The sequence below is a fragment of the Choloepus didactylus genome, chromosome 12 (genome assembly GCF_015220235.1).
Source record: "Choloepus didactylus isolate mChoDid1 chromosome 12, mChoDid1.pri, whole genome shotgun sequence".
Classification (NCBI taxonomy): Eukaryota; Metazoa; Chordata; class Mammalia; order Pilosa; family Megalonychidae; genus Choloepus; species Choloepus didactylus.
In genome coordinates, this window is record NC_051318.1 from 7,719,422 (window position 1) to 7,745,772 (window position 26,351).

At 38.4% G+C, this 26,351-nt stretch overlaps 1 protein-coding gene across 6 annotated transcripts in view; it reads right to left on the reverse strand.

Moving 5' to 3' along the window:
• FRY (FRY microtubule binding protein) overlaps positions 1-26,351 on the reverse strand; it is a 432,465-nt gene that overhangs the window by 145,615 nt on the left and 260,499 nt on the right. For all 6 annotated transcript variants that reach the window (XM_037799978.1, XM_037799979.1, XM_037799974.1 and 3 more), the window contains 7 exons: positions 22,477-22,567; positions 22,203-22,282; positions 22,009-22,089; positions 15,307-15,475; positions 12,132-12,224; positions 11,938-12,036; positions 10,228-10,329 (listed from right to left, as the gene is read on the reverse strand). In XM_037799978.1, coding sequence (XP_037655906.1) covers positions 10,228-10,329; positions 11,938-12,036; positions 12,132-12,224; positions 15,307-15,475; positions 22,009-22,089; positions 22,203-22,282; positions 22,477-22,567 — 715 coding nt within the window. The remainder of the gene's footprint in view (positions 1-10,227; positions 10,330-11,937; positions 12,037-12,131; positions 12,225-15,306; positions 15,476-22,008; positions 22,090-22,202; positions 22,283-22,476; positions 22,568-26,351) is intronic.

The following is a 26,351-nucleotide window of genomic DNA, read 5'->3' on the forward strand; positions in this document are numbered from 1 at the left end:
AGCTTTTTAGAAGTGCACATTTAGAGAGTGGGTTTTTTTGTGTTTTGTTTTTTTTTGCCTATTAGTAAGACTGGTCTGATATAATTCATTATTCGTCAAAAATTTTAGTTAACAAAAAGGACTTGAAACTAGTGAAGCTGCACTGAAACTATTCCATCCTTAAAAAATTTCCTCCGATCACTGCAAATCAGCCCGTGTCTATGACATGGGTGCACGGTGGTTAAGAGCAGGCTCGGGATTCAGACTAACCAGGTCTCTAATTTATGAGCCATGTGGCCGACCTTGGGCAACTGCTCATCTCTCAGGGCTGCATGTTCTCAGTCTGAAATGCAGATGAAAAATGCACCTACCTGACAGGAAAGTTACAGAATTAAATGTGTTAATGCACGTGAGGCATTCGGCTCCGTTCCCAGCACCAGGGCTCTTCCCCCGTGCGGGGTGCCAGGCATCCAGTGGGGATCAGGCAAGGCAGCCCCTGCCTTCACGGAGCGTCCATTCTAGCAGGAACGGCTCCCCCTTTGTGGATCGTTCCCTTTACCAGAGTAATCAACAGTGTTTTCTATTTCTGGAGCGCGTAGTTCAGCATTTTCATGTATACTACCTCATAGCATGATAAGTAACGCAAGTATCATTCCAATTAATTGAGATCTCTTGTTTACATGATTAACATTAGTGTCTTTTGTTTTATACTTTTATACTTCTTTTATACTTTTTTTCCCTGTTCTCCTGCCCCCAATTACCTTTTCGGGGTGATTGTGACTGACGTCCTTTCACTTTTAGGACTATATTTGGAATGGTCGATTTTTGCTCCCACAGAGACTGAAGAGCAAACGGCCGCCTTTAAGTTGTTTCGTTTTGCCTGTGGATCTCGGACTGGTAATTGACTTTTCGCATCTCCAGATGATGTCGCAGATCACTGCAGTTGCCTCTTAAATGGATTTTCTTTCCTCTCTTCCACTATCTACACTGCCAAATGACATTCTTAAAATCCAAATCTGATGGTTGACCTCCCTGCATTTAAAGTCCTTTGGTGGCTTCCAAGCATCTCCTGGACGATGCCCAAATTCCTTAAAATGGCACATGACAGGCCTTTCGTGGCCTGGCCCCTCCATCGCCAGCTCTGCCTCCTCCGCCTGCTACAGCACCTCATGCTCTGACATCCTTTCTGCAATTCCCTGAATGCCCGGAATGCCTTCCCACCTTTGGTCTACTTGGAAAATTCCTACTCAGCTGGCAAATTCAGTATAGATGCCACCCCCTTTTATTACATTTCCCTGCTTTTCCACTCCCTCCCCCATCCTCAAGAGGCAGCCAGGAGCCACCTGCCGTGTTTCCTAGAGGCTGTTCCATTGCTTTACTTGTGTGTTTCCTGCAGGCAGTAACCTCCAGGATTCTGGGTGTGCTCATCTGCGTGTCCTCAGGAATGGTCATCAGTAAATATTAAATAAATAATTCAGTATCAGTAAATATTAAAAATATTTATGAAAAATATTAAAAAAAACAAACAAAAAATGGACTGTGTGTAGTATCTGAAAGACTTGATGCATAAGCAAGATTTCTTTACACAGAACCTATACACAAGGCTGCCCTTGGTAGGTAGCTGAAGCTAATCTTCATAATAGAATGATATCATTAATCATCTGACACTTGGATGGCATTTTGGTTATTTCAAAAGTGTTTTCATGTAACATGATGACATTTGAGGAATTTAATAATGAGAGAAGCTAAATGACTTGCTTGGGGTCATCAAGCTAGTAAATGACAGCTGGGTCGGGAACTGACTTTTGCTCCAATCCTAGCAACCAGTACATATGGCTTATAGCTACTTACTACATCTGGCATTGTCATCCACGTTTTACACATATTAACTCATTTTAATTCTCATGTTGTGGTTAATTAATAACCTTACGGAGTGGGCACTTTATCGTTCTCATGTCAAGGATAACAAAACCAAGGTACAGAGAAGTTAAATAACTTACCCAAGACCACACAGCTAAATGGCAGAACCAGAATCCAAACTAGGTAGTCTGGCCCCAGTGTCTTCAAAGCTTTATTTTCCCTCTTCAGCTTAATAGTACATGGAAGCTGTTTAGAAATGCTGCTGGGGCCTGGTAGATTGCACCCTGCTTGAAGACAGGGCTCCTCCCCCTATGTCTTTGTACCCCCATACATCTAACACAGCAAGGCTCAACGTGTCTTTTCAGGTGGTACACATTTTTAGCACATGCCTCAAACCATTGATTTGTCACAGATCTCTGCTTCAAGTTCACTGTTGGAATCTGCTCAGTTGTTTTATTACTTAATTATGACTTTGAGGCTATAGTGAAAAAATTGTTCAAGAAACTAGTGGCTTCAGTGGCATGTTCCAACCTGCTGCCAAAAAAAAAAAAAACCTAGGACAGCGCACTGAGCAGAATGTCCCCTGACCAACCACACCTCGGCAGCAGCCACGGACATGCTCCCTGTGATGTCAGCCTGCTGAACGATACGCCCACCTCCTCAAAATTTTGCCTTTAATTTAGTTAACAGCAATTTAGTGTTAAAGAACTACTGCTATAGATTGATAATCAAGCAATTTTAGTCATCTTTTGATCTTTTTATAATCAAATACCTTCTGGTTTTTGCTTCCTTTTTAGCTAAAGGCATTTAAGTAAATCTATTTCTTTAAATTATATTTCTTTGCATATCATAGTCAACACCTCCCTTCTATTTTGGTATTTCTTTTGGATATTCAAATCAATTTACTTTAATCATATTTGATATTTTTGATGACTGTGTATTATGCAAATTACATATGCATGCAGGTTAGGATAATCTCTAAAATTACCATAGCAACAATCGAAGGAGACTATTTTTTTCTATTCAAAGGCTGGAAAAGGCATTCATGGAAAACCATGCATTGTCATCTGACCACTAATTCTTAGACCCAGTTCATGTGCACTATTAGATTTCATAAATTCCACTTTGAAATTGTCTTTATTTCGACAGATTTGAAAACATAGATGATAAGAGATATTCTCAAGGTTAGAAATGAGGTTTATATAAAAGCAGATTAACTATGACTTGAAAATTAATATTTGAAACAGCTAATATGGTACCATTTAACTTTGATATTTACAAAGAGAATAGTAGCTATTTTAAAAGAAATGATGCCATCCATTTCACTGCTTTCAGGCAACAACTGTGGAATCCTTAATGTATCACTCAATTATAAAATAAAGGTATCAATCCTCATAACATTATTATATTAAAAGCTAAGAAAAAAAAGCAACCCTTAAATTCCACTGTGATTATTACACCAAAATGTTTACTAAGTGCTGAAGACAAATTTCGTCCATCTATCTATGGCAACACACTTTTCTTGAGATTTGTACTGGAAATCAAAAGACCTTGTTTGTACCCTTGCTGAGCAAAAGCCATTCTATTTACTTTTCTTTATAGTGTCATCACTATCTGAACTTTTTTTGCTTATGCATTTGTTTCTTTGTTGATTGTCCGTCTCCCCCACTAAATTGCAAGGTCCCAGAGAACAGGGAGGATTAGTGTTGTTTGTTACTATCGCTAGCTCCTAGAATGGTGTCTGGCATGGAACCCTAGAGACTTGATGACCAGATGGACAGACAGAATCAATGAATGAATTCAACTGCTAGCTCAAGCTGTGACTGAGACAAAAGGAGAATCGCTCTTAATTCTGTATCTTGGTTTCTCTGACTGTGAAACTAGGCTGACTAAAGCCTGACTTTTCACATGGAGTATTGCTATCTGAAACTTTCAGAAAAACATTCAGGATGCCTGTGAAAGCACAGGGAGAGCTCAGAGTGGCCTGCGGCCTAGTCACGGTGATCCACTGTGTCCGAATGCTCCTGCGCTTGCCTGGCCTAGAAGAGATCTCCAATTGATGAGAGTCGTTGTTGTCAATCATATGATAAACATGTTTGTTAACTTTGAGATTTCTTTTTTGGTTTTGTTCTGTTTCTGTAATCTGGACCTCACTGTTACATTATATTCATTACTGTAAAAGAAAAGAAATTGAAGCCTTCTCCCAATTACATCTATTTGGAAGGATCAGAAACTAGCGTGTAGTTGTTCTGAACACTTACTAAATATTAAATTTTAAAGTACTACTAAAATCAAGTTCTCAGAGCATATTTCCTTTTTCAGAATTAGGTGTGATGGCAGATATGAAGGTGTTGTATGACTTTTTTATAGCTCAATATTTTCAGATTATGACATAAAGTACATGGAAGAAAAAATAGTGGTCACTGAAGGTCCACTCCTGAAAGATGCAAAAGTCTTGGTAAGAAGGGGCCATAAATTTCTCGCCACCTTATAATGGTGTATTGCTACTACATGGCTGATGAAGTTAATGAAGTGTGAGTATGAAAGAAGTCAAGTTTGTGCTCCTAAACCAGCCTGCTGCAGACCGACTGACGCTGAGGATAAATCAGGGCACTGATGCTAAATGAGAGTCGATGCCAAGAGCTTGTTTACTTTGAAAGCAGAAGAGTTTTACTGCTCACACACGCTTTATTCTGCTCTATGTCAAGCTGCCACACTGATGACTTGCTTCTGCAGAAGATATCAAATATGGCTACCAAAGTTAGTCATTTAGGATCCAAACACCGCGTTTATGATTCTTAAGGCACCTATGTGGAGGAGGGGTGGGAGCAAAGCGGGGAAAGGGTGCTGGAGGGAGAATGGGGGGAGATCTCTAGAACAGGTAAAGGCAGGTGGGGTTGGTTTGGTGGTCCCTTATGAAACGATACAGCCAATTCTAAATCCCGTTAACATAGTGGAGCTATTTGCGGTAAGTACGCCTCTGAAGTCATGTTAAGTTTTTCCTCAGTTATTTCTTCCTTTGTGAGCACTCCATGGGGAAGCTGGAAAGTTTTTCTTTTATAGTTATGAGGCTTTTTTTTAAATAATTAACTAATTAATTTAAAATTGTGGTAAAACACATAACCATGAAAATCATTTTAAGCATTTTAAGTGGCAATTCTTTGACATTAAGTATACTGACAATACTGTGTAACGTTTACCACTATTTCAGGGCTATTTTCATCATTCTAAACCAAAACTCCTATTCATTTAGCCATAACTCCCCTTCCCCCACCCCTCATAACCACTACTCTGCTTTCTCTCTCTATGAATTTGCTTATTCTAAGAACTTCATATAAGAGAAACCTTATAATGTGTGGCCTTTTGTGTCTGGCTTCTTTCACTTAGCAAGATGTCTTCAAGGCTCATCTGTGTTGTAGCACGTACCAGCACCTCACTTCTTTTTATGGCTGAATAATATTCCATTGTCTGGATATACCACCTTCTGTTTTTCCATTCATCCAGTGACAGACACTGGGTTGTTTCTACCTTTTAGCTATTGTGAATAATGCTATAATGAACATTGCTGTGCAAATATCTGTCGAGTCCCCTCTTTCGATTCTTTTTGGTATATAGCTAGGGCATATGGTAGTTTTATGTTTCATTTTCTGAAGAACTACTAAACTGTTTTCCTTAGAGGCTGTGGCATTCTGCATTCCCACTAACAATGTACAAATGTTCCTATTTCTCTGTGTCTATGCCAATACTCGTTACTTTCAGTTTTAAAACTAATAGCCATCCTAGTGAGAGTGAAGTGGTATCTCACTGTAGTTCTAATTTGCATTTCTTTCACGGCTAATGATTTTGAGCATCTTTTCATGTACTTATTGGCCACTTGAATTTCTTCTTTGGAGAAATGTCTATTCAAATACTTGGCTTATTTTTAAATTGGGCTGTTTGTCTTTTTGTTGTTGAGTTGCAGGAGTTCTTTATATATTTTGAATACTAAACCCTTATCAGATATATGGTTTCCAAATATTTTCTCCCATTCTGTAGGTTATCTTTTTGCTTTCTTGATAACGTTTTTTAATGCAAAGAAGTTTTAATTTTGGTGAAGACCATTTTATATATTTTTTCCTTTTGTTATTTGTGCTTTCTGTGTAAAATCCAAAACTTCCTTGCAATTACTCCATTACTGCCTTTTGGGGTACTTAGTTGCTTTTTTGTAGTATACCATTTTGATTCCTGTCTACTTACCTTTTGTCTACATTTTTTAGTTACTTTCTTAGTGGTTACTTTTATAATTACAATTAGTATCATAAACTAATAACAACAACCTAGTTTGACTAGTAATAACCTAATTTCAGTCATATACAAACTCCCTACTCCTATAGATCTCCTTCCCTCCCCATTTATATTGTTATTGTCTCAAATTACATCTTTGTACATTATATACACATTAATATAATTAAAATGTCATTTTACACGTCTGCCTATTAGGTCACATAGGAGGGAAAAGTAGTTACAACCCCAAAAGTACAATAATACAGGATTTTATATTTACCTATGTAAATATCTTTACCAATGTTCTTTATTTCTTCTTATGGTTTTGAATTACTGTCCACTGTCCTTTTATTTTGGCCCTTTATCATTTCTTATAGGGCAGGTCTTCTTGTGATGAACTCTTTCAGCTTTTGTTCACCTGTAAATGTCTTAATTCTTCTTCACTTCTAAAAGAAAATTTTGCTGGATATAGAATGCTTGGTTGATAGTTTATAGTTATCCCACTGTCTTATGACCTCCCTGGTTTCTGATGAGAAATACACTGTTAATCTTACTAGGGAATCCCTTATATGTGACAAGTTGCTTCTCTCTCACTGCTTTCAAAATCCTGTCTTTGGATTTTGACAATTTCACTATAATGTGTCTTGGGTTAGATCTCTTAGAGTCTCTCCAGCTTGGAGTTTGTTGAGATTCTTAGACGTGCATATTCATATCTTTCATGAGATTTGGGAAAAATTTTTGGCTATGTTTTTTTCAAATAGTTTCCTTGCCCTTTTCTCTCTCTCCCTAATCCTTCTGGGATTAATGATGCCTTAGTTCTTATGCTTGATGGTGTCCCACAGGTCCCTCAGACTTTGTTCATTTTTCTTATTTTTTCTTTCTGCTCCTCACACTAGATGACTTCAAATGTCTTGTCTTCAAGTTTGCCAGTCCTTTCTTTTGCCTGTTCACATTTGCTGTTGAAAGCATCTAATGAGTTTTTCATTTCAATTACCTTCTTTGCAGCTCCAAAATTTCTGTTTGGTTCCTTTTTATAATTTCCATTTCTTTGTTTTGTTCAGATAAAGTTTTCCTAATTTCCTTTAGTTCTTTGTACATGGATTCCTTTAGTTCATTAAACACATCTATGGCAGTTGTTTTAAAGTCTTAAACCAATAGTTCCGATGTATAAGCTTCCTCAGGGATGGTTCCTAGCAAGTTCTTTTTTACCTGTGGATGGGCCATATTTTCCTGTTTCTTTGTGTGTTTTGTATCTTTTCATTGGGAATTGGATAGTCTGAGGATCATGTTGTTACAACTCTGGAAATCTAGTTCTCCCATTCCTCTGTGATTGATTGCCAGTTTGATTTTTTAATTTTTTAATTTTTAATTTTTATTTTGGTAGAGGACTGGAGCCTTCAATTTGTGACTTTTCCAAACTGTGTGTTGCTCACAATTAGGGAATGGAAAGGAACAAAAAAAAGGTACTGCCCCTTTAAGACTTCTCCTCTGCTTCTGCCTGGGGTGGGGGTGGGGGGTTGGAACAATAAGCCACCTCAGAGCTGGCCTCCTTCAGTGATCTGAAGTAGCTGATCAGAAGCTGACAAGAAGCAGTGATCAGTGATCAGACCATGCACCCCTGGATTTCGGAGGACTAGATCCATATAGCCCGTCCTGGCACTAGCAAGTGGCTCCAGGAGCCTGGGCTGACTCCCCACTGCTGCCTGCCATGTGGTTGGTAGCTGCTGTGTGAAAGGTGAAACTACCAAAATTTAACACAATTTACCAGCCTTTTCCTCCAGCTCTTCCCTGAATGCTGCACAGTGTTCCAACAGACTCCAGAGTTTCAAAACATTGATTCAGAAATTTCTTCCAGCTCAATAGTGGTTTTGGTGGAAGGATGGATTCCTGCAGCTTCCTACTCTGCCATCTTCCCACAGCCCTCCCAATTTGAAATGTTCCCATTCCAATACCTACTGGGTTCAGTTCCAAGTATACATGGTACAGTTTCATTCCATTTTACTATTCATCAAGGATCTTTTTATATCATTTAGCCTTGAGATAGTGAATTCCAACAGTTCATTACCCATAAAGTAAAAGAGCACTGCCTTGAGTTTGCCCAGTCGCTACCTCCTTCAGGCTTCACTGGACACCAGCTCTCTCCAAATCACAAGGCTCTCCCTTCTCCACGCACTGGCATCTCTCACTGCCGACATCATGCAGTCTGAGACTTCATTACTTATTCTCCAATGAAATGCCAGGCTCCTCTGGGACAGAGGCAATCTTCCATATGTTGTTTTTATACAATCGCCTTCCTCTCATCCTTCCCACGTCCAGCCCCTTCTCTAATCCTCACATACACAGTGGGCAAGTAACAAGTGCTTGGTGAATTGACCTGAATTCTGGAATGTGGTTCAGTCTTTCTCTACTATTCACTCTGTATACTCTTCACAATCTTATTACCTCTCTTTGTAAAGAATACTGAAGCTTGAAATCTGTTTGCATGGGGAAACACCCTCAGTGCCCTGGCCTGCTTCCCTCACTGGCGATTTATAACTTTCCCAGTAAGCCTTTCTGGTGTGCTTTGGCCACAGCTCCAAACAATATGCTAACATTGAAATAATTAATTTTCAGAGTGAGATTATGCTGCTATGTTTCAAGAACAACATTGGACCAAATATGTTTGGCCTTTTTGGCCATGGCAATAATTGTCATGCAAATTATTATTTTTAATTCTTATCAAAAATTCATCAGACACGTTTAGCATAATAAATGCAGACATTGCATTGTGAAAAATTCTTATCACCTCTTTTTTGACAAAATGACCATCTTCTATTTTCATGACAGGTAAAGAAATGACATATTTAAATAGAAGTAATAAATAACTAGTTAACTTAAAAGTCAACCAAATGACTAAAATGGCATTAGGCTGTGATTTAGAGTTATGATAGATGGATAAAGCCACAAAATAAACTATCTGAAAGTGGCCATTGTATAATAGCTGATAACCCTAAAAAGCATTTCAATTTTTGAAATAGTTAAAAGCTTAATTATTCTATCCACTGCTATTTAGAGTTCACTGCCAGTTTGAAGAAAATGAGTGATAGTAATCTTAGATTTCACAATCAGCTTTTAGAGCCAGTACATAGTAAAAGCTCTAATGCAGATTATTGTGTAATTATGGTTAATGCCCAAATAATATAATTAATCTTAACCACTTCATCAAAATTAAAGTGTCTTAGAAAAAAACAAGATAACCAGTATAAGCACATACAGAATTTTATAAGTCAGTCTATTTAAAAAACCCTAAGTCATCAAATAGCAAACCTGGAAAAGAAATGCCATCCAAACTGTGAGCAACTGTGAAAAATACATCCCATTTGCACTTTCATTAGGGGTGTTTTCATTCAGTTTTCTTTTATTGTTAGGTTATGAAAACCTGAAAGCCTATTCACCACTTCAGAGTCTTAATGCTGATCTTAAAACTTGTCATTACAGCTGTTTTAACTGGAGGGTCCACAACCTCAGGGAGTGTGATTTTATCCCTCACATCACCCAGCACCTGTGCTCCCCACCTGCCAAACAGGTGTTCGGGGAATGCTTAGGGCTAAGGAACTGTCCTGTGGCTTGAGTAAAACACCGTCAAATAATCAGAAATAACAGTCAAGGAAATCAGTGTTCTCTGTTACTAGGTCAATGCTCCCACAGAATGGAACTTTTTTCCTCTAAAATAGTTTTCCTGGACTGGCGACAGGTGGAAGAAGGGTGTGGGAAGACACAGGGGAGCGTCTGAAAATTCATATGATTTTGTCAGCTAAGTGTGACCCCCATTGATTTTTTAACTCATTCAGATACACTGTGAAAATAGATGAATAAAAAGGGGCATTTAATTCTACCTTGAAAATGATCCTATGAGAACTATCTTTTCCAAGTCTGAAGTGCTTTCTCTTATCCATAATCTTCTATACACTGACTATGTTTAGTAAAGAGAAGACTTGTTTTTCATGATTTCAATAGTACAGAATACCCCCCCCCCCCAGAGAAAATAAAAAAACACAGTAGGAATCATTCTCAGAAACACACATACCAGCCTGGGAATCATACTGTACATTTTCACAAAAGTTTTTTCAAACAATAAATACTAACTTTGAGGTTGGATAAGCAGTTGTTGAGGAAAATGTGCCACCTGTTCAGAAACAGCTGCTTCTGACTGACACAGAGCAGACAGGTCACCAGCGGGTACAGGGCCTGAGGAGCAAGGAGAGGAGGTCACGGATGGTCTGTACTTCCACCAGCCACGTCACACGTTCTCCGGGGCCACCCTCCAGCCCTCTCCCTCTGGGGCAGCATCAGCCAGGACAGGCAGGAGACTTCCCGACAGGACAAGGCCCATGGGTGCCGGGCTGAGGCGAGCATTTGCAAGTGTTTTTTGATGACAATGGAGTTATGAATGATGTATAGTAAATTTTCTGTATAATAATGTGGGAATTGAATTCACCGATTTAGCCCCCAATTACGAATTTAAAAAACAAGCTCACCATCTTAATTCACTATTTCAATCCCTCCAAAAACAGAAAAGCATACCAAGTTTGAAAACGTTACTGGCTTTTTGTGCTTATAAACATCTACTAGTTTTTCCTGTCTTAGAGGTAGGCGTATATATTTTCATTTGCCTACAACCTTCCTGTAATTAAGGAAGATTCCTAAAAGAAATTGTTATTGCATTGGTAAACTCTACCAAGACAAATTTAACCGCAGGAGGAATTTGCTTATGACCAAATAAACAGAGGTGCCCCTGTGCTTTCCTTGCCGACTGGACTGGTCTCCCACAGAAACTGGGGATGTCAGAGAAGCTAATGGGTGGCCACCCCGCAAAAATATGCAGCCAGAATCACTTACCATTTTGCTAAATCAGATAGCACACATCTTTATCTAGGGCTCCCAATAAATTAAGCTAATGAAGAGTTAAAAATGTAATTGACTCATCCATTAATTTGCATTAGCAAGAAACAATGTCATAATGAGATTCAGTGCTTAACAATTATTAACTTAGTTTTAAACTGACTTTTGAATGCAACTCTAATTCTAGTCAGTAATCTAAAAAAAAAAAAAAAAAGTGCATGCAATTGCACAGTGGACCCCAAATCAGAGAAAGTAGATAAATGAGCAAACTCATGCCCACTGCAGGGAAAGCAACCCCAAATACGTGCTCAAAGATGGCGGCAGCATTCATACTTTGAAGACTCGCGTAAGCCTTACTAGTAACCAGCTACCTAAGCAGCCACCTCCCAGACTGTCACGACGACAGCTGGTAAACCACTGGCCGATTCACAACCCAGAGCTTGGCCACAGAGGACAAAACAGTGTGGCAATTTAAAAGACCTTTCAATACCAAGGGCTTCCCAAGAACTGTTTTCCCAGCCTTCTGAGAATCTTTCCTGCCTGTTTCCCAACACCCTTTCCTGCCAGGTTCCATTTTGATTCCGAAGTCCAGTCTAAGAATTATGCAGTGAAGACACATGGAGATTGAGATGAGAAACTGTGATTAGAAACTTTAGTCTTCAGATTGGAAGCAAATTCTCAGAAATTAAAAAAAAATCAAGTTAAGCCCATGTTAAAACTAAACAACAGGACCAGAAGGGCCTCTGGAGGGGACATGGTCTCAGCCTCTTAGATGACAGAGATTCAGTCACAGTCAATATGAAACACAAGCTCCAAATTTTGAAATGCTGCCTCTTTGGAGGGGGCTGCAGGCAATTTTCCCATATGGAACCCTCACGACTCTCAGAGATTTCTGCTTAGGAATTTTAGTCTCCATAGATTTTTTTTCTCTTGGATTTGTTCATAGTTACTAACCAGGGAATGCTTCTTTCGAGAAGAAAGTTCCAGCGTGGTGTCATAGAGGCTTTCGACAAAGTTTCTAAGGCAGGGAACATTCACTTCATTTTTAACAGCCTGAAATAGAGATGCACGGTAATATTATATGAATCAAGCCTTTGACTTGCTAATCCAATTAGAAGAAGTTCTTAAAATAAAAAAAAGTAACTCACGGCAGCAACTGGGACAAGAATTTCAACAAAAAGCCCAGCCAAGGCGTGCTTAATATCTTTGTCTTTGACCTCGAGGAAATAATGTGCACATTCCTAGGAAGCAGAAAAGGAGTTGAGAGGGGGAGGAGATTGAAATGTTCACACACACACACAAAAGTATTTAAACACATTTAAACAAATCACTCTTAATTCAGTGACTATATTAAAATAACATACCAAATAACCTACTAAAGAATCACTGGATTCAAACATTCATATGTAATCCTACAATGCCCATGCCATCTGACAAGGCTGATTTTCTTTCCCTCCTAATTCCAACTCAAATCACTACACTGAGAGGACAAAGCAAGCAGGCATTCACTCACGGAATCACTCATTCATTAAGTCAGTCATTCGTTGTCAACAAATTTCTACTGAGCCCCTATGTGTGTGGGGCCCTGGGCTCCTAACTAGCCCACAAACGTGGGAAGGTAAACATGGGAACAGGCAGAAGACATTAAATTTATTAATTTAGGCCCTATGCCTGACAGCTGGGCACAGAGCTGTTTACTTGTTCTCCCTGACATTTTAGGTGTGTTTATTATTTAGACCGTTTCATAAGCAAGCCTGGGATGCATCCCCTCCCCACTCAGAGGAGGAAACCGTTGGAGCTCCTCAAGCCAGGCTGCCCGTGTCTGTGGGCTCCAGCCTACGACAGGGGTGCACAGGAATACATTCTGGGGGGAAGTTGGTCTGCTCAGAAACCTGCCAGCCTTTCTGCTTTCTGGTCTTATTTTGGGGGTAACTTGCCATGGTCTAGAGCAGGTATTGTTTTCATGGGAAAGAGTCCAATGCCAAGTGTGTATCTGATAACATGTTAATACCCACATCAGCTATTACCATTTGTAAATGTTGGGACCATGACAAAGCAGGTCCCTAACGTCCTCAGTCTATCAATTTCACACTAAGACCTCAACCTGAAGTTGGTAACAGCAGCATGGAAAATCACTGGGACTGTTTTACCAGGACCACAAGGAACTTTCCAGTTCCCAGAAGGATTGTGGCATTTTTCCTACGTTATATTGCACATGTATGAAAATACTCTCCCAGGTAATCATCCAAGTACATAGATATGTGAATTATTAATACAAGAGGGATAATAAGAATAGCTAACAGTTACTGTGTGCTTACCATGTGCCAGGCTTTATGTGGATTACTTCAGTGAATTCACAAAACCACTCTATAGCTAGAGTCGTTATCACCACTTTTCAGATACGGTAACAGAGAATGGGGGCTGTTTAATGTGACTTGCTAAGGGGCTTGAATTCAAACTTTGCACTTTTTCTTTCTTTCTTTTTTTTTTTTTAACAGCTTTATTGGAATATAATTCATATACCATACAATTTCCCCTTTTAAAGTGTACAATTCAGTGATTTCCAGTATATTCAGCATTTTTTTATCCATCCATCACAACAATCAATTTTAGAACATTTTCTTCACCCCCAAAAGAAACTCCACACCTCTTAGCAGTGTCCCAATCCTACTCCCTAGCTCTAGACAATCACTAATCTACTTTCTGTCTCTAAAGATTTGCCTATTCTGGATATTTCATATAAATGGAATCATATAATCAGTGGTCCTTCGTGACTGGCTTCTTTCTCAGCACACTGTTTTCAAGGTTCACCCATGTTGCAGCATGTATCAGCACTTCCTTTTTCTAATTGCCAAATAATATTCCATTGTATGTATGTATCGCATTTTGTTTAACCATTTATCAGTTGATGGACATTTACTTTGTTTCTGCTTTTTGGCAATCATGCATACAGGTGCAATGAATAATCATGCACAATTTTTGCATGGGCATATGTTTTGTTTCTCTTGGGTACATACTAGGAGTGGAATTGCTGGGTCATATGATAATTCTACGTTTAACCCTTGAGGAACTGCCAGATTGTTTTCCTAAGTGGCTGCACCATTTTGCAGTCCCATCAGCGTGTCTGAGGGTTCCAGTTTCTCCACATCCTCGCCAAGACTTGTTATAGTCTGTCTTTTAGATTATAGCCATCCTAGTGGATGTGAAGGGGGTACAGCTATATTCTTAAACCCTATTAAGATCCTCATCTAAACCCAATTCACAGTAGCATTAAAAAATTCCTTTCAGATACTAAAGGTGTGTCAGTGCTAATAGAGCTGCACATTCTGATAAATTCCTGTTAGAATTCTTTTATTAGTACACGATGTTGAAAACTGTGCAATAAACATGTAAATCTGTACCGTCTGGTTGATTTTTAGCTAAGATTCCTTTCTACAGTATGAGTGAAAGAGGCTTATTTCTTCATCCAATTAAAGTTCTTGCACCTATGAATGTCAATAAAGCCAACTCCATGCTATCAATTCTAAAAAGTAAAAAAGATCAGGTCAATTGCATTGACAGAGCAATATGTAGCCAATAAGTGAAAAAGAGGAAAAATAGTTGACAAGACATCCCACTGTACACCCTATTCCAAAGCTAATATGTAAGTTTTAAAATGAAATGATGTGCCTGATACTATTTTTTGTTGTTGTTACAAAGCACATCATTAATTATTGAGAAGAAAGTAGGATTTTTTCCATACTGACAAGTGAATGGATTTTCACATTCTAGGTCAGTCTTTTTTTATTTATTTTTTTATTTTTTAACTTTAAATTGATTTATTATATATCCAGAGTTTAAAAATCTTAGGATCAGTTTTAGTGCATTATTTCAGTATATTATCTTGCTTTCATGTATGTATTGGAATGATACCATGATAAGAGAACAAGTTCAGTTATTAAATTTAATTTGGGAATTAAATTTCTGCAAATGGAATCTTCTTGTTAACATAAATTAATTGTATGGCAAGAGAACAAGAAGTAATGCCTCTAGAAATCTTGGACTTGGGCACAAATATGTTTGTTTTACTCCAAATTATGTATTTTTAAAGCTATTGTATTGTTTTCTATACAGATTATTAATTTAGCAATGGAGGAATTAAGCATGATAACACATTCCTGCAGTGCAACACAAAAATGAAAAGTTACTACTGCCCCCGGTTTCAGCTAGGCAGAACAGACCACAAGGGAAAACCTCGAACAAATGAAACAATAATTATTTGAGAGTCAGAGGTAAGGAATTGCTCCAGTTGATAGTCTTTGGCTCTCCTGCCTGGGACGTTACCTGCATAAATTGGAGAGAAGCTTCAAAGTCCTCCACTGGGTACATCTTAATTCGAAAGAATTTCATCCCCATTATCAAGCTGATGATGCTCTGAACCACATACGGACTCTGCTCCTTATGCCGTAATTCCTTCAGCTCTGCCATAAATTTCTTCTTTACAGCAGGGAATCTAAGAGAACATGTTATTTATCAAATAATGGGTAGGAAAGCCACTGTAACAGAGCCTCAAGCATCTAAGAGTGACAGAGAACAAGTGATGTGATCCTTTGAATGAGCTGAAGGGTAATGACCTCATTTTGTAAGGATTTGCTGTTTGCCATTTGGTAATGTGTTCGATTTTCTCCTCCCCTCTCTTATTGTATAAGATGCTCAACATCTCCTTCCGGCTTCGGAGCAGATACACGGTTATTTAGATGCTCTCAAAATGGCCAGGCTCTTAAACTGAGCATGATGAAAAGCTCCATTTCCTCAGAATCTGCAGTTTCCAACATACGTTGAGACCCAGGGGGCTTGGATATCCAATTGTGAGCATCTGAGAAATAGCATGCTAGGTCAGCTATTTCTAACAGTGACAGCAAATGATTTTGGATTTGTATTCCAAATAATGACAAGCAATATACCTACACCCATTCCTAAAGTTTTTTTGTGGTTGTTTTTATTATTATTATTATCCTAAACACTTTATATTTATTGACTCTATCCAACACGATCAACACGACAATGATAGAGTTAAGTTTCTGTTTATCCTCATTTCTAAGATAAGGAAACTGGTGCCTAGAGAAGTTAAGTAATTTACCTAAGGCACCCAGCAAATAAATGGCAGGGCCAAAATTCAAATCAGGCATCTGACCCCAGAGTTTCTGCTCTCCATGCATTCTGCTATCCTTGAGCAGCACTTCTGGGACTTGGACATTATCCGCATTTTATGAGTGAGGTGACAGAGGCTCAGAGAGGGCAAGCTATCTGCCTACGGTCCCCAGCTGGCAAGAGCTGACTGTCTGGGTTCAGCTCAGGCATCAGGTCTCATTGGCCCTAATGTTGGTGATCTTTCCACCCCTAAAATAGGCTACCTCAGTACTTGCTAGTCCTGATACTATTTTTTTTTAATTTTAATTTTTAAATATATATATTTTATTGTGAACTTTAACATATATACATAACAGTGATAACCTTCAAAGTACAATTTCACAAGTTGTTAGAGAACAAATTTTAAAGAATGTCACGGGTCAGTTCTACAACTTCAGCCATTTCCATTGTTGTAAAATATACTAATGTTGTTTTACAGTTTTAGGCTAATGATTATTGAAGAATATATTTTTTAGGTTAAAGAAAAATCAAATAAATGGTAAAATTCAAATCATATCTAAAATATGAATAGGCTCTCTACAACACACATGGAGACTATACAATTTGACCTGGTGGGTACCAAAAAAAAAAAAAAAAAAGGAAAAGAAGAAAAGACAGTCTCTATCCCCAAGGAACATAAAGTATTTGCATTGTTTGAAAGTAAAATAATAGTAGCTACAATGACAATAAAATACCATACAGAATTTAGAAAAAAGAATAGATTTTAAGGCAAAGAGGGCAGAAAGCAGTAGCAGATCTTCAGAGTACCTAAGGGTAGCTACATGCAGCTTATCTAAATTACTTCTGAGATGGCTGTTTTGATTCAGTTTAAAACAAAGAAACAAGGAAAACATTCTGAGGCTATTGCATTTTTTTTTCTGGGACTCTTAGCCTGATGCTCCACATAGCTGAAAAGGGTCAGCTCGGAGCAAGGCCTGACGGAAAGGGCGACTTTGATTATTCAAGTAAAAGGAAAACGGAAAGAATCCCTGAAGTCTGGAACAACTCTTGATACCTCAAAATAGAAATTTCAGGACAAGTAACGTAGGTGGCAAACACATGGGTATTGTTTCACCACAAGGCAGAAGAAGGGACTGACGATTGTCAGGTGGGGTGTGAGGGGTGTCTCGGACCCCAACAGGGAGTAGTTCTTGACAGAGTGGGGGGGGGGACATGTACTCATTTTCTTCACTGTATATTGCTCAAATGTATATTTATGTTGTAGGGACTTTCTGTGTTTGCTGTATGTATTTCACTACAAAAAAGGAGTTTATGAAGGCAACAGGGCTCGAAATATTAAAAGCTTCAAGAAGATTTAAATACTTTATGAATGAGCTGTCCCCCAATGGGCTGCTGGGGCAGGGAGGGTATTTTAGGGCATCTTCTTCATTGGTGGTGACGTTGTGGCTTTCCACAAAACACCCGCTTTCAGGACACAAGCCTGAACTGGCTCATTAGGGCATCCCTAAAATATGAAAATCTGATTCAAAATACTAGTCATATTTAATTTGAGGTAATAGATCATGGGGATTTACTGCAAAATTAGGTATTAATTGTTCAGATTAGGGAATCAGCAAAAATTAAATACAAACTTTATTCATTATATTTACAATAATCTATTCCGTGTCAGGTAACATTGATCTGAGGCTTTTGAAACTACAAACTTGAACATTTTAGAATATGAATTCTAAAGCCCAGTGTCATCATTCTTTTTTACTTCTTAAAGAAAAAAAATGGATGATGATGATAGTGATGACAGCAAGTAAACATTCTGCACTTGCTATATGCCAGGGACAGTTGAGTGCACTTGACATAGAGAAATTCAGTTAATCTCACAAGCCTGTGAGTAGGGTACTACTTTTATATCCTTTGACCGAGGAGGAAACTGAGGCAGGGAATTGTAACTTTTAAGTCACACAGCTGGCCGGTGGTGGAGCTGGGATTTGCACCCTTGTGAATCCCTCTGCTCTTAATCTCCACAACATGCACATTACATCCAGAGCAGTGGTTCTCAAACTGGGGTCCCTGGACCAGCTGCAGCAGCATCTCCTGGGAAGCCACCAGAAGCGCACACCTTCCCGCCCACCCCATGGAATCAGAAGCTCTGGGGAAGGGCCCAGCCACCTGGCTCTCAGCAAGCCCTCCAGGTGATTCCGCCGCACTCAAGTCTGAGAAGCCACTGGTTTTGATGGGTTTAGGGATAAAAAGGCACATCAGTATGATGTTTACGCTGTATACATGCTATAGCGTTTTACATTTTTATTTTCACAACCATCCTGTGAGTCAGGCAATGAATGCATGTCCCTTTCACAAAGGAAGAAACATATTTGGAAGATCACAGTGACCCAGAAGAGGCTCGAACCCAGGACTTGCGATGCAAATTCCAGGAATTTCCAGTCATGGGCCATGAAATGGAGACCCTGCTCTGCTGGGGTGGTTTACAGTCAACTGGGAAGACAAAACCAGGTAGCATCGACCCAGCCACACGACTGAGCCCCATCGATAATAATACACTGTCATCTGCCACCTCCAGGGCCTGCTGGCATGGAGCAGCCCTGGGTCTAACATCCATGCCCGGGCCCCTCTGGGCCTCTCTGACCCTTCAGGGAGACCCGGAGCCCCAGGTCCCACCACTTTCTCCTAATTCCGGTCCCACCACTTTCTCCTAATTCACGCTGCCTTTTGTGTGAGTAATTTACTTTAAAAGGCTACAGGGCATTGGAGGCCCAGAGACTCTTTTCAGCTGGGAAATCAGAGGAGACTTCAGGAAGCCTTGAGTTGGGGTGGAGGGTGCCGGCATCTTCAGACAGAGATGGAGAAAGGGCAGGAAGCAGAAATGGCAACAGGAGAACAATGGAAGTGGCATTTTCAATCAAAATGACAAAAATGTAGCAACTTCAAACTGGATTTCCAAAAATTATGTTTTAATTAAAATTATTTTTAAGCACTTAAAAAATGCCTGTAGTTTGAATTTGAATTGTAAGAGTTTAAAGGGAAAAAGTTATACTATAGGTCAGAATTGTATAGTTTTAAAGACCATATAATACTTTGGAAAGTCTGTTTTCCATTTCTAATCTATGACTATAACAAGGAATGTTAGGGAGAGGCAGACTATTTGTATAACTCACTGTATCAACTTTCTGATGAGTAGCGGCTGTAAATCTATTTATTCCTCATTTAAAAATAAATATGGCTAACTTTTACTTTAAAAAGTTCCACATGACATAAAAATGTTATTTTACTTTAAAAGTAATTTAACAATTTATTTTCAGATAACTCTATTGTCCCTTGAAATAATTTTAGAGGAAAATTAATTTTTTTCAATACCCATGCCATTAAACTTAAGTGAATACAGTAGCTAAATGATTATTCAGTTTTTGATTTTCTGTAAAATAAACATAAAAATAAATATCTGCTTTATAATGTAAAGTGTATATTATAAAAGCAAGAATATAAGAATATATAGTATATATTAAAATTATGTCACAAAGAGAAAGAAGTTTTAAAATCTATGAATCTTAGAAACAATTATCACTATTTAAATGAATATGCTAGATCTTAACCAAAGTACTTTAAAGAAAACTAATTTCAAATTAATTGACTTTGAAAAGCTCAATACTAAGTGTGAATATCTCTTAACAGTAAAATTCCTAAACAACAGGAATTAAGCTGCATTATCACTAGTAAGACTGAAAAGAGTGATTCTGCTAAAACGTAAAGACCAATCTAAGCATTAATAACTGAAGTCATAATAAGGAAAATACGTCTTATGCTTTGTTACCATTGGGGGCTAGATTTAAAATCGAAAATTAGAGCTGTGACATTAACTCCTTAACTTTATTAAAAAAAAAAACTGTACTGTGCCAGACAAACATAAATTTTATTTTATTTTTCCTTCCTGAGAACAAAGGAAGCTGACGTCACTATGGCAATGATAAAGGAATGTTCTAGGTGTTGTCAGGAGAAGGGAGCGATGCGTTAATTTGTGGTGTGACACTGGCTTGACTACACCTCAGCCTAGGCTATCTGAGTCTGCGATTACTTTAAAGACTGGCCGAGGCTTCTCTAGGGATTAGAGGTGACTGGGGCAGTGACCAAATGGAGGCATTTTTTTACACGTACTCATGCAGAAATGGGACCAATATTGACATTAGAAAAATGTTAAAAGCCATGGTTGGCAAGAAAACTCTGGCTTAGTAGAACATAAATCTGACCAAATGTGGAAATCCCTACACCTTAGAATGCTGCTCTCAATTCATTGACAACCAATCCTGAATCAACGTGGCCGAGGAAGGTCTTTCCACAGTAACCAATATCATTGTGCAAAATCCATGAAAACTAAGAAAGACACAAAAAGCCATTTTTTGGCTTATTAAACTTTCCAAATGATAGCATAAAAGAATTATGGTAGGACTAACTGCCAAGGAGCATGTTGGGGTTTTCAGGGGTTGACATATCAGCAAATATGCATTGCAGCACCTCACTCTTCTGGTCTTTTCTAGGAACGAGGTAGATACACATGAATTAATTTGTCAGATAATTGCAGATTATCTCTTCAAAATGCTAATACTTTTATTATTCACTTGAAATGGAAATCTCTTCAAAATGCATTATACCTTTATTATATTAATGAACTGTAATTATTATAAAATGCTACAATAAAAGTATAATATATAGTCTGATGCAAAATGGCCCAGATAAATTCTAGTGTTTAGTTTTTATGTGTGCTTTGGCCAGTTTTTCTTTTCTTTTTTTTCCTTCGGTTTTTCCTTCTTTCTTGTTGCTGTTAGTCCTTGAGCCATTCTCCTTGGCATCAGTATATCTACCACCAGCATCAGTATCCACCACCAGCAGTGCCTTTTCTTCCTTCTAACCCAGATGCATTACATAGGGCTAATAGGTGGCAGGGCTTAATAGAAAAACTGAATTAGATTAAATAAATCATGGAAAGGAGTTTTTTCTGGTGTGGGGGTGTCTATTTCCTGATTCTTGACTATGTGTTGGCTAGGTAAGGTTGGTGAGTAATTTTTGTTTTTTTTGAGGGGGTTGCTTTATACGTAGGAGCCTCTATCTCGTGGAGATAAATATCTGTCTCTGTCTATGAAGAAATCATCTCACAAGGCTCTGGCATCCGTGTTGCTGTGAGCTGGCCTCCCAGTTTGAATTCTCACTCTTTCTCTGGCTCATTCTGTGTACACTAAAGGCACTAGATCTTGCTTTGTTTGCCTCCAGGTTGGATAAGATGAAGAAGGATGAGTCGGGTGGGCATCATCTTTGGAAAAAGTATATTATTGCTAAAAGTCTAACACTACTTTGTTCTAGCCTGCTAAGTAGTATTATGAGGCCAAATAAGTAAATTTAGCAACCCCATCCCCCACCCCCAACTTGTTTCCATGACAGGGTGACAGAGCCTGGGACTTATTTAGCTCAGCTGAGTTAAGTTAGGTCAATAGTAAAGGGACATGCCAGAATGGAATTTTCCCACTCATGGATGATATATCGTCACCACCCACTCACAGAATATAGAAAACAAAACTTTCAAGACTGATAAGCTTTGGAACATTTGGGCTGAGAAAAAACTGATCTGGTTAGACCTTGGGTTTCTTTGAAGAGGTAGACTGAAATCCATAGGCCCTGGGTAGGATCTGGCCTAACTGAAAAGTGAAAAAGATCACAGTGGAAAAAAGATGTGGTACTTGCGTGGAGGCGCTTCTAGACTAGTTTCAGAGATAAGGCACACGTGGGAAAAAAGAAGCTCGGCTCCCCGTCACCTGACACACAACCCCCTCCTAGGTTCAGGGTGGGTGTAGAAGAGGCCAGTCTGTCCTTATGTAAAGGGTCCTGAGGCTCACGTACTTCGCCTGTGCCAGCACTCCGATGACTTCTGCGTACAGGTCGGCCACGATGTGCATGTTGCCCGTGTTGGGACCCAGGTACCTAGGTGACGTGATCAGACAATTAGGGACATCTGGTCATCCGCCAAGAGCAAACTATCCATCTAGCTTGAACACCCAACCTCCTCCAAATTCTCAGGTGAAAAATAACCTTACCCTTCTTTGTATTTAAAGTGCTTGAAAGCCAAATTAATAACATCATGGATTAAACTGTCTATAACAGGATGAAGTGGAATCTGAAAAAAATAAAAAGAAATACGGCTTTCAACTTGGAAGAAACATTAAAGATCAAATTAGTAACGGTACTTCCAATAACTGTGTTTGACCTTTAATGATCAGTAAACATAATTACTATCACCCAATATATCCAGAATTCATGAGTGATTTAATAAACTGAGTGTTAAAAAAGTTAAATAGCTTAATTACCTACCTGTTTCAAAACTTCTATTAATACTAAAGAGAAAATAAAATCAATGGCGAGGTCCCGTCTTTCCATTAAATAATCTCGCTGCTGTTCATCACTGAAAAATTTAAAATATCCAAATTAAAATCACTAAAGATATTCTCAGAGTGATATAATTCATCAAAAATCTAGGACGCATCCCCAATGGATTGCAAACCAATTTTGTTATTACCACAAGACTGCAGTGTTAAGTACTTGCAAAAGCTGTTCCTGTTACAGGTATGGTGCAGAAGACAAACATCGGATTTGAAGGCAGGATATTTGACTTCAAATTTACATTTTCAGCTACATTAACTTACAGAGCTATCTGTGAATCTCTGTCCTCATCTTGTGGACTTTTCTAAGGTACCTTTCCTTTCAACCCAAGAATTCTATCACCTGTAAAATGTGATGCAAACACAAGGCAGGGTTTCCATACTGGAGGTGTGCATCAAACAACAAAAGAAGTGATGCTTGGGAAAGCCTTCATGAGGAGCTAAGAATGTAAGGAAATAGTACTATTCCCTACTGGGACAGGACTAGAAGTAGGGAGAAAGGGTCAGAATTTTCTTCCTTCCTTCCTTCCTTTCCTAACCTGTCCTTTTCCACTTACCCTTTTGCCACTTGAGATTTAGTGAAAGGAAAGCAGAAGAGAAGGGATAGTAGAGGAGAGAAAGAGTAAAACAAAGCATGTGGAGGAAGAGGTGGGGTAGGCAAAGTGGAATCATTTACATTTATTGAAAAGTAGGGGAGCAGCATTTCAAATGGAGTTGAGAGGTTACTCTGGTGGGCACTCAACAAACCATGTAGATAACCCTTTATAGGTTTTAATGTATTGGAATAGCTAGAAATAAATACCTGAAACTATCAAACTGCAGCCCAATAGCCTTGACTCTTGAAGATGTTTGTATAACAATGTAGCTTACAAGGGTGACAGTGTGATTGTGAAAACCTTGTGGATCACACTCCCTTCATCCAGTGTATGGATGGATGAGTAGAAAAATGGGGACAAAAAAACTAAATGAAAAATGGGGGGTAAGAGGGGATGATTTAGGTGTTCTTCTTTACTTTTATTTTTTAATCTCATTTTTACTTCTTCTGGTATAAGGAAAATGTTCAAAAAATAGATTGGGGTATGGATGCACAACTATATGATGACACTGTGAACAGTTGATTGTACACCATGGACGATTGTATGAAATGTGAATATATCTCAATAAAACTGAGTTAAAAGAAAGGAGGGGAGCAGCAATGAAGACCCAAAATGGAAAATAAGAAAACAATTCCATTTACAATAGCATCTAAAAGAATAAATTGTCTAGGAATAAAATTATCCAAGGAGGTGAAAGACTTGTACACTGAAAACTATAAACACAGCTGAGGGAAAGCAGAGAAGACCTAAATAAAAGACCAGACATTCTATGTTCATGGATGAGAAGACAATACTGTTTATATGTCAACAGTACCCAAAGTGCTCTACAGATTCAATACAATCCCTATCGAAATTCCAGTAGACTCACTCACAAAAATGGAAAAGCCAATCCTAAAATTCATATGAAATCTCAAGGGGCCCTGAATAGACAAAACAATCTTGAAAAAGAATAAGGTTGGAGGTCCCACTTTTCCTGACTTCAAAACTTACTACATAGCTACACTAATAAGTAATGTGGTACCAGCATAAAGATAGACAGACCAATGAAGGAGAATTAAGAGTCTAGAAATGAATCCAAACATTTACAGCCAATTGATTTTCAACAAGGGTACAAAGTACATGCAATGGGGAAGGAATAGTCTCATCATTAAATGGTGCTGGGAAAACTAGATTTCCACATGCAAAAGAATGAAGTTAGATCCGTACCTCACACCATATACAAAAACTAAATCAAAATGGATCAAGGACCTAAATATAAGAGTTAACCCATAAAACATAGAGAAAAAAATCTTCATGATCTTGGATTGGGCACTGGACACCAAAAGCATGGGCAGCAAAAGAAAAAGAAGATAAAACGGACTGCATCAAAATACTCTTGTGCCTTGAAGGACATTATCAAGAAAGTAAAAAGACAACCTACAGAATGGAAGAAAATATTTGGAAATCATACACAATAAAGGCTTAATATACAGAATATTTAAAAGACTCCTACAACTCAACAACAAAAAGACAAACAAGCCAATTAAAAATGGGTAAAAGACTTGAATAGACATTTCTCCAATGGTCAATGAGCACATGAATAGATGCTCAACATTATTAGTCACTAGGGAAATGCAAACCTACAATTAGATACCACTTCAACTCACCAGGGTGGCTATTATTAAATGACAACAAACTGGGAAATAGTGTTAGAGATGATACAGAGAAGTCGGAACCCTTGTACATTGTTGGTGGGAATGTAGAGTGAGGTAGCTGCTATGGAAAACAGGTTGGTAATTCCTCAAAAAGTCAAACATTGAATTATCATATGATCCAGTACTCCCACTTCTTGGTATATACTCAAAAGGACTGAAAACAGGGAATCAAACAGATGCTTGCACACCAATGACCATAGCAGCATTATCCACAATAACTAAAAGATGGAAACAACCTGTGTCCATCAACAAATGAATGGATAAATAAAATGTGATAAAAATGTACACATATATATACACACAATGGAATATTATTCAGCCATAACAGAGGAACAAAGTTCTGATCCATGCTACAACATGCTGAATGAAATAATCTAGACACAAATATTTTATGATTCCACATATATGAAATATCTAGAATAAACAAATCAGAGAGACAGAAAATTGAATAGAGCTTACCAGGGGCAGGGAGGTGGGATGAGGTGGGGGTTATTGCTTAATGGCTGCAGAGTTTCTGTTTGGGGTGATGAAGAGTTTGGTAATGACAGGTGGCAATAATAGGACAACATTGTGCGTGTAATTCATACCAATGAATTATATGCTGAAAAATGGTTAGAATGAGACATTTTGTGTTATACATGTTACCACAATACATTTTTTTAAAAAAGAGGGGAGCAGAATTAGCACTGTCAGAAGGACAGATGTGTCTACACCCATCGCTGCCCCTTTCCTGTCTCCTCCAACCCCATTTTCCATTTTCCGCTTACCTACACAGTGACTTAGGGCTAATTTGAATTGAATAGAAAAAGATAATGAAGTGATTGCTGAGTTCCTTAGTACAGAATAATGGTGAGGGCATTTATTGGCTTTGGTGTAGAATAACAATCCTGAGTTAAAATTACGTCTCTTCTACTTACCAGCAATTTCCAAATTTATAAAATGGGAGTAATAGTACTTATACACAGGTTTGCTTAAATATTAAATATGATAAATCATGTAAAGTATTGAATGCTTTCCTCTTCATTCAAAGGGGAGTAGGAATAAAGGAGCTGATATATAAGATATAAAAAGAATTTCTGGAGGAGCTCTGCCTCCTTGACCAAGTCAAATTAAGGCTGATGGATGACAGAATGGGTTAGCAAGGGAAGCTGCAGTTTTGACTTTCAAGGAGAAATTTACCGAGAGGGAAGGGACGCATTCATTTAAGATCCTTTGGGACAGTTTGCCAGGAGGAAGAGCAGTGGGAAAAAATCATCCCTGAAAGAACCAGAAAATGCCACTGCCCTCCAGGGGGAGAGGAAAGTGGATGAAGGGCTCTCGGAATATGACTTAGAGGTTATGCCATGGAATTAGGAGCCAGGAAATAAAGGGAAGAAACTCTGAAAGACAGCTAGCAGCAAGAAAGAGAAAACTGATTGTGCAGGATCATTGATAGGGTCTTCAAAATGTCCCAAGGAGAGTAGTAATTCTTTGTAGAAAAGAAAATTTTAAAAAAACTGATTCCATTCTTTTTAATA